The sequence below is a fragment of the Crocuta crocuta genome, unplaced genomic scaffold (genome assembly GCF_008692635.1).
Source record: "Crocuta crocuta isolate KB4526 unplaced genomic scaffold, BGI_CrCroc_1.0 scaffold126, whole genome shotgun sequence".
Lineage (NCBI taxonomy): Eukaryota > Metazoa > Chordata > Mammalia > Carnivora > Hyaenidae > Crocuta > Crocuta crocuta.
This window is the reverse complement of record NW_027531000.1, coordinates 4,965,105-4,973,713: the sequence shown is the minus strand read 5'-3', so window position 1 is coordinate 4,973,713 and position 8,609 is coordinate 4,965,105. Positions and strand designations below refer to the sequence as shown.

General features: G+C 42.8%; 1 protein-coding gene across 1 annotated transcript in view; it reads left to right on the top strand.

The window, feature by feature from the left end:
• Positions 1-8,609, top strand: part of FOXP1 (forkhead box P1) — a 174,610-nt gene that overhangs the window by 88,596 nt on the left and 77,405 nt on the right. The window contains exons 5-6 of the mRNA XM_077770637.1: positions 125-278; positions 5,811-6,015. Of these exons, the coding sequence (XP_077626763.1) occupies positions 125-278; positions 5,811-6,015 (359 nt within the window). The remainder of the gene's footprint in view (positions 1-124; positions 279-5,810; positions 6,016-8,609) is intronic.

Genomic DNA, 8,609 nt, shown 5'->3' with positions numbered 1-8,609 from the left:
CCCCACCCCACCCCACCCCCGTTAGAATCGGTGTCTGACCATGGCAGCGTGCTGTGAGACACCCACACGTGCAAGCTTCCTCAGGGAGCGGCCGCCTCATCTTTCTCTTGCTGGTCTCTTACAGCAGCAGCAGGTGGCTACCCAGCAGTTGGCTTTTCAGCAGCAGCTTCTACAGATGCAGCAGTTACAGCAGCAGCACCTCCTGTCTCTGCAGCGCCAAGGCCTTCTTACGATTCAGCCCGGGCAGCCCGCCCTCCCCCTCCAGCCCCTCGCCCAAGGTAAGCCTTCGTGCCCCGGGCGGTGCCGCTCCGCAGAGACCCGGGGGCGGCGGTGAGGGCCGTCTGGTGGTGTACTCAGTCTGGCCCATCCGTGGGGAGACGGTCCATCTGGAACAAGCAGAGAAAAGGCTGCAGGAGGTCACCAGGATGAAGGGCTTGTTGGAGCCAGAGCGAAGACAGGGGGTGAAGGTGTGATGCCGAGCAGTAGCCGAGGAGTCCCACTTCTGCGCGTTCTCAGAGTAAGAGAAAGCAGTGCCCTTCGGACGTAGTGTTTTAATCAGATCTAGCGTTGTCAGCTTGGAATCACAAGTGAATTTTCTTGAAGGCTCTTGTTAGCCATGTTGAGGTATATTTTATGTCCTGTAACTTGTTCTGTTTTAGAGCTTAGTAGTGCTTCCTAAAAGCCACTTTTTAATTGCTAGGGATAAATTCAGGTTTATTTTTCTATAAACGGTCAAGATTCATCTCTTTGGTTGGGTTTTCCTTTTCTCATTGTTTGCATTCATCTCTTGGTTGTTTATTTTTGAGAGAGAGAGAGAGAGAGAGAACATGTGCGAGCAAGGGAGGGGCACAGAGAGAGGGAGACAGGCTAGGAAGCAGGCTCCGCACTGAGCGTGCAGAGCCCGATGTGGGACTTGAACTCACAGACCGTGAGATCATGAGCAGAGAGCCAGGGTCAGACATTTAACCAACTGAGCCACCCAGGCGCCCCATGTCCGTTTGTTTTTGAGCAAGTTCGGTTCTACGCTCACCAGAACAGGTAGCATTCCTCGCTCTTGCCCTTCGGAAACTAGAGTTCCTTGCAAAGGGACAAGATTTCACAGATTTCCAAATTTCTTTTGAAAAGCCATTGACCTGTTATGACAGTGGGTGTTGGACATCAGAAACACATGAGGACTCTAGCCATTTTAGGACATCCTCGTGGGTTAGGCAACTCTTGGACATGTGTAATGTGAAAGCAAGTGGCTTATTCAGAAGCAGGAAGAAGGAAAGTCTGGAAGGAAGAAGATGGTGTCCTGCTGTGTTTAAAGATAGGGTTCCCCCACTCTCCGTGCGGGTACAGCACATTTCAGTTGCCTTCTCAAGGCCCCCAGTCTTTGTCATTCTAAAGGCTTGGGTGTACATGCTTGAGCCTTCAAGACCGGTAGCTAATTCTGTGGGGTCTTGGATTCGTGTACCTTCTCAAGAGGGTTGCAGGTGGGGAACCTCCTTCACGCTTCCTGGTGATTAAGATGTGCTCATTTGTTCAGTAACTTCAGGTGTCACGTGGGGCCTGTGGGGCCCATCTCCATTTGAATCTGTCTCGAGTCAGCCACACCCAACTTCTATTTCTTCTGGGGTTTTTTGGGGTTTGTTTCTGTTTTCAGCACTGAAACTGGGCTTCTCCCTCTCTTGGCCTTCTCGGCCCTCCTCCCCCCTTTGCCATTACTGCTCAGCCACTGGGTGCATAATCAGCATCTCCAGCGGCTGTCAAAATAGAAGATTTGGTAACTGAGCAATACACGGGGAGAAGCAAGGACACATCGCCTAATGCATTTTTGTGCTTGCAAAATGTTACAACGCGCATTAATTACACCCTCGGGTTTATTGTTGGAAACATTGCAGGCTGTTCTGACACACCCACTGGACTCGAGCTTCAACCTCTCCTCTTTCCCACCGCTCCTGTACTATTAAGTTTGCTCACTAAGGTTCATTGTTATAGTACATCAGTTAAGCTGTCCAAAAGAGGGCAATTGGGCAGTGACAAGACAAGCTCATGTGTAATGTGAAAGAAATGAATGTGGTGATGCATGAAGTGTAATCTCTGCAGTAACATATCAGAGACACCAGTAGGTAATTCACTAGCCATGGCATTGATTGATATGCTTAGCAACCTACTAGAACTATTAGCCCCTGCACTATTAGGAAGAAGCATATTTAAAATCTAAGGGGTGCCCTTATGTGTGCCTAAGATACGGGAGTCCTCTTCTGGCAGTGAAGTGACAGCTACCATGGTCATTGCCATCTTTTGTGGAATCCGGAGCCTGGTTTTGTCTCTCCTGCCCCCTGGCCCAAAGTGGCTGGAGAATTCAGTCATGTTGGACTACAACACAATTTTTTTTTATCAGAGACATGATGGCTTAAAACTGATGTCATTATGAGGCTTAAATCAACTTTCTGCTTGCTTGAACATGGTCACCTGGGTATGGATGTACAAGGACACAAAAAGGTTGATCAACTCTGTTTGTCTTTGAGCCAGTGATACCTGGGGTTGTAAAATTGAGTTCCATGAGCAGTAATCTGTCAACTGTCCCCACAACATACATTTTTTAAGCCTGTGTCTGCATTTCCTTTTATAATGAAGGGGTCGGTCGTCCTGGAAAAAGAAATGTAGCAAGGCGCAGGGGTTACGTGTTAGAAATGCCAGCAGTGGCCACTTCGTGATGCAGTCAGCAGGGTTCTTTCACATACCTGCTCACGGCCTTGGCTAAGTCACCTTAAACGTGTAACGTGTATAAATATGAAAGGATGAATAGAGAGTAATGTTTTGAAGGCCTTTTTATTTTTTGCCCGAAGGCTTTATGTTATGAAATGGAAGGACATTTGTGTTGTTTTTAAGAGTGCTGTAGAGTCTTCTCCAGTTTATATAATTAACACCTGGGCTTTTCTCCCTGGTCTCTTGAAGCCTCTGAATCAACTACTCGCCCCGCCCCCCTGCACCAGTAATTCTGTATAGAAATATATTTTCAATATTCGGACCTTCTAATTTTTAAAACAGGAACTATAGATTACATGGTTGGGATATATACCTGTAATGAATTTAACTTGGTACTGCTATTCCTTTCTACCACGTTGAAAAAAATGTGTGATGCTTTTTGGAAAATTGAAAACCGTTTAGTCTGATGAGTGCCTAGCTTGCCTTTGATCTGTCTTAATTCTATCATGAGCTTGTGGCTGTCAAAAAAGAGTGTCCTCTGGTAGCTAGTACGCATTGAAGTAACAGTTTAACCTCACGAACAAGGTGTAGCATTGATGGAGGAGAGTGATTTGACTGGCTCTCGGTAAATCGGATGAGAATGTTCTTAAACGTAATTCTCACAGTCAAATTTGACCCCAAAGTATGGCCGTTGTCAGTGAGTTGCTGCTGTATTTACCATTTCCCCCTGTGAGTGATGAAACGCCATTTGCCAGCCCACCGGAATGAAAGGGAAGTGGAGTAACATTAATGTACTCTTACGTGTAACAAGTGCAGCAAGGCATTTGCCTTTGTCTTTCCTGGCTGGATAAACAGCTTGCTTTGCAAAGAGCTTCAAAGTTCCGCTTTTCTTGGAGGGAAAGTGTTAACGCAGTTGTTAGAAACAGCGTTCTTCCATTTTTTTTCACCTCCCATGCAGCTGACCCAGAAATCAATTAGTTTGAGTTGAAAAATAGGCAGCTTGTTCTTTTCATGTGTATTTACTCCCTGGAAAATAAAAATAGGTGTTGACTTGTGTGGCTTTAGATCAATGTGCTATCATCAACAGACAGGCCTATTCACTATTGTTTCAAGGGAGTAAACAGTGGTCGGAGGGTCAGCCATATTCACAGGTAATTGTCGGTGTGTGGACCTCAGTGGCAGGCCTGTTAGCTGTGCACACATCCCACACGTCACTTCGGAAGGTGTTTGAAAATAATAGCCCAGATGCAGCAGAACCGGACACGGGATTGTGTAGTGACCTTTCCCTTTGTTTAATTTGCCTCTGAGGCTTAATTTCAGGGGACAAGTAATAATTGAATATGCCTAATAACTAAATGCTCATTTGGGACAAAATCCATCAAAATATAATTGGCATTTGATTTTTATGAAGGAAGAAGAAAACCGACTTGGCTGCCGAGGATGCGTTCTAAGAATATCTGACCACTTAATGTATCATTTGAAGCCTCCTTTTATAATATATATTAATTGCAAATACTTGAGCATTTGAACATTTTCGTGGAGAACTGTTAGGAGAGACCAACTGTTTTTGTTAACGCTCCTCTCAGAAAGGCGGGGAAGGTTATTGGTCTGCTGTGCAATAATTTACTCCTCTTTGATATGCAAACGATCCACGGTGAATATAAAAAAATCCTATCAGACTCATTTCACAGTTCTTAACCACTCGGATTCTCTGGAGTCCATTGCCTCATTAGACCAGTGCTCTCCAATGCTAGCATAATTAAAATCTTTAACAGTTTAGCAAAGTAAAGATGTTTGGCTGATCACGTTGAGATGATTATCTACCCATTGTATTCTAAATGACAAAAATAAATTAAATTTAGACCTTGGCATTTTTTATTATGTGTTTCAAATGAATATAATGCGCACAGCCCTCTTTTTTAATTCAATACCTTAGGTTTGGTAAGAAACACGTCTGTTTCGGGTGCTGCTATATAGTCAGAAAATGGCAGGTTTTCTGGGGTAGCAGTGTTACAGTTGATTGAAACAATGAATGGCAATCCAGACACCCAGTTCTAATGTGGAATGGCCTTATGCTGTACAGGGTTTATGATTTCCTTTAGCTGTCCTTTGGAAGGAATGGCTGTTTTTTGTTGGTTGGTGTTGTGAGCTCCAGAATCTTCTTCTGTGCCTGTATGCACAGGAGGCCTGTGCATTGCAGCGGGATTTGGAAACCCTGGGCTATAGAGGCATGCCTCTAAAAGAAAGATTATGAGCCCATAGTAGTGAATCGACACACTGCTTGTATCTCCCCTTGGGGAAGATCCAGGTTGACACTTAACTGCTCCAGACCCATGTCCATTTTGACCCCTTTAAGAAACAAGAGAACTTTATTACTCCAAGTTTATTTTACGTTCGCATTTTATTCTGCAATGGTTCATTAGCATTGATCTAAGAAATGACAGTGATAATAGTGTTACTTGTAAAAAAAAAAAAGTTACACAGTTTTGCAGTAGACACATCCATCAATTAAGCATGTGGTACTAGAAACCAAAATTAATGAGGAAGATAGGTGTGTTAATGAAATAATCATAGTATAATCAATTTGAATGTTAAAAGTTGAAAAGCATTTCAGGAAGATGATATGAATTCATAATTTATGTCTAAAAGTGATTAATAAAAACTGTATTTAATAACAAAGCTATTTGTCATCATTTAAGACTTAAGCACAAAAATTACTCATTTTGTGGTTCCTGTTGTCATAATAGTATAGTTGAGCAAATTTATTTTGAGCCCTTCTTTGTGTCTAAAACTACAGTAACATCCATCTCCTTTGCAAAAATCTAGAAACAAGAGTTTGGATGGAAGCGTACCATCTTTGCAAAGTAACTTGTGTTTGGAATCCTCTGCACAGAGGTCTTTTATCTGTGATGAGGGCACTTCGACTCGGCTCTTCAGTCGGAGGACACGGTTGTTACTACCGTATTTGCCATAGTTGGGGGGGGGGAGGAAATGCACGTACCAAAAAAAAACCCCCTAACACTAGGCTTTGTTTACTGACTCTTTGATTTAATTACTGTTTGAAGAGGACGGAATTAGCTGTTAATTGATTTAATTATCCAATTTGTTTGTTTCAGGCATGATTCCAACTGAACTGCAGCAGCTCTGGAAAGAAGTGACAAGCGCTCATACCGCGGAAGAGACCACAGGCAGCAATCACAGCAGTTTGGATCTGACCACGACATGTGTCTCCTCCTCTGCACCTTCCAAGACCTCCTTAATAATGAACCCACATGCCTCTACCAATGGACAGCTCTCAGTCCACACCCCCAAAAGGGAAAGGTAGGAACGAGCGGCTGAGCTGTGTCTAGAAGGGTCTCTTCACGCAGGCGGGGTGGGTGGGTGGCCTTGTTCAGCCACATCTCAGCGATCCCTAATTGAATCCATGTGACTTCGAATGTGCATATAATTACTTAAGAATGTGTTCAATATGGTTGGGGTGTGAAACGTCTAATTATTTTCACGTTTTCAACATGGAATTAGCGCTTCTATAGGTCTACCCTTCAGATCAAGAACGCAGGCAGAGTTAGGCTCTCACCTCATGGGTCGATTCCAAGGGTTCCAGGCTTATTCTTTTCACCAAGGGCTCACCCCGTGCAGCCTGAACTCCTGGGCTTGAAATGCCTTCTCAGGGAGTAGCAGAGTCTGGGACTGTCTGTCATGAATCACAGGTCAAGAAGAGGGAGCCCCTAGCCTCTGTGTACTGCCCTCCTTGAAGGCCTTTATCAGGGTAAATCCTCAGTGAAGGTGTGAAGGATGGAGAGATGGAAGGGGGTGGTCTGTGTCGATGCGCACACAGGCCGTGTGTAGATACACCAATTTAAAAAAATAAAGCCTTCACTTTCAAAGAGCAATGCAGTGCTAAGTTGCTGTTTTCCTGTTTGGAAGTGAAGACTCTATGTTTTACAGTTGCCCTCAGCTTCCCTTGAATGTTAGCTGATACCAGGTTTGTTTGAGATACCCAGAGTGCATCCTGGGAGCAGAAGAAGTCTAAGAAAATGAAGCTGTTGGTTCATATTACTGGATCTTAGCACCCAGGAGCATTAATACTACTGGTGAATGCTTTCCAAAAGTGGAGTATATATAATGTTCCTAAAATTAAAAAAACTTATTTTCAGTGTACTATTTTTAAACTGTTTCCCATCTATTTCATATGCCCAGCGTCTCCACACAGAAGAAAAGAGACTTTCAAAGTAATGTGTGATAGTAAATGTCACTTCCAGCAGGAAAAACAAACTCTGTGTTTTGGGGTTTTTTTAATAAAAATGACTCAGTAAAATTTTTTTAATTATATTTTTCACTTGAGCAGTTACAAATATAATTTCATATATTTCGTGAAATATTGAGCATTAAGAAGCCCATGGTTTTAATTAGATTTGTATCTTTCTACCAGCAACATTTTGTATCTTTCTACCAGCAACATTTTATCCATTTCGAGATCAGTAGTCACAGAAACTGCTCTGTGAATATTTGTGCCTCTGTGTATGTGTGTCACATTCAAGCATAAAAACGTGAGAGGGTCTGAGAGATGGGGATAATCTATGTTTTAACCAAAACTTGCTACTATCCCTTTAAGATCAGTTGGGAATTTCTGTGGCAGACGTAGGAGAAGTAAAAGGTGTTTTAAATTTACTGTTTGGGACAGTTTGACAGATAGAATGGTGGACAGTAAGAATCTGTGTGTACCCATTGGGCCGAATGTGGCTTCTGTTGTTTCCAGTGAGAATGAATTTGTGTGTCTGGAAGCCAGTCTAGCTCTTGCTTTAATATCTCTTATGGTGTCTTTGTAATTAAAAAACAAAACCAAAACCTACTAAACTTTAAATAACTTCAAAGAAAAGGTTCCAGGCTGTTGTCCCCTGCTGTACTTGTTTGGGTGTGTGAGGTTGATGCCATCCATTTACAGCAGAGTGATTAAATTACATCTTTATCCATAGGCAGAACGGGCCATCCACTAAAAAATGCTGACCGATGCACTTAAGGTATTTGTTGCAATCTTGTCGGCCATGTGGAGCCTGCACAGATTTCCTGTGACACAGAAAACTCTTCTTGTTTAGATGCGCTGTGCTCAGTTTCATTCTGAAAGGGTCTATATCTGCAGTCAGGTAATAGATTAGCAATGAGGCAGGTGGGAGAAGAATAGCCCTTTTCACGTCTTAAGGGGTATTTGAAAGTAAATGGATCTAATAGGCAGTCTAATTCCAGGAGGATAAGTTTGTTGGAATTTTTTTTTTTTAATGATCCTTGTCTGCACAACAGTTAGGCTTAATCTTCATTATGCTACGTGCCAAAATGAGAATACGGATCAGAAAAGAACTTGGGCTCTACCGAGCCTTAATCTGGCTGTACAAATAGGTTGAATTTTCCAGTTATACATGTATAGAAGAAGGTAAACATGTATCCATGTAAAGAAGAAACAACTAGGATGTTATATGCCACTCCTTAACATCTTGGAACTCTCAATTCCTATCATAGGGTAGGTTCCTAGTTGTGGCTGAATTAAAAGAAAATGCTCTTGAGCCTATCTTAGCTGAATGTAGCGAAAAGACAAATGGGCACCTTAGGTTAAAGATAATTCAGAAGGTGCAACCTTACAGCATTGATTATTAAAAATTCATTTATTAGTTACCCAGCTTTGTGTACCTACATACAGCTCCTTTTAATGAGATTTTTTATCTGGTTTTACCTTATGATTGATTGATTTTTCAATCACGGATGTGGTATCCTATTCAACGGAAAATGGTAGAAAAGCCATCACTGTAAAAATACGTTTTCACCTATGCACCGACCGGACGTTTGTCACGGGCCCCTTGGAGAAGCGTCGCCCCTTCCTTGCCAGCACGTCTGTGTGAAACACGTAACTTTGCTGTCCCTCT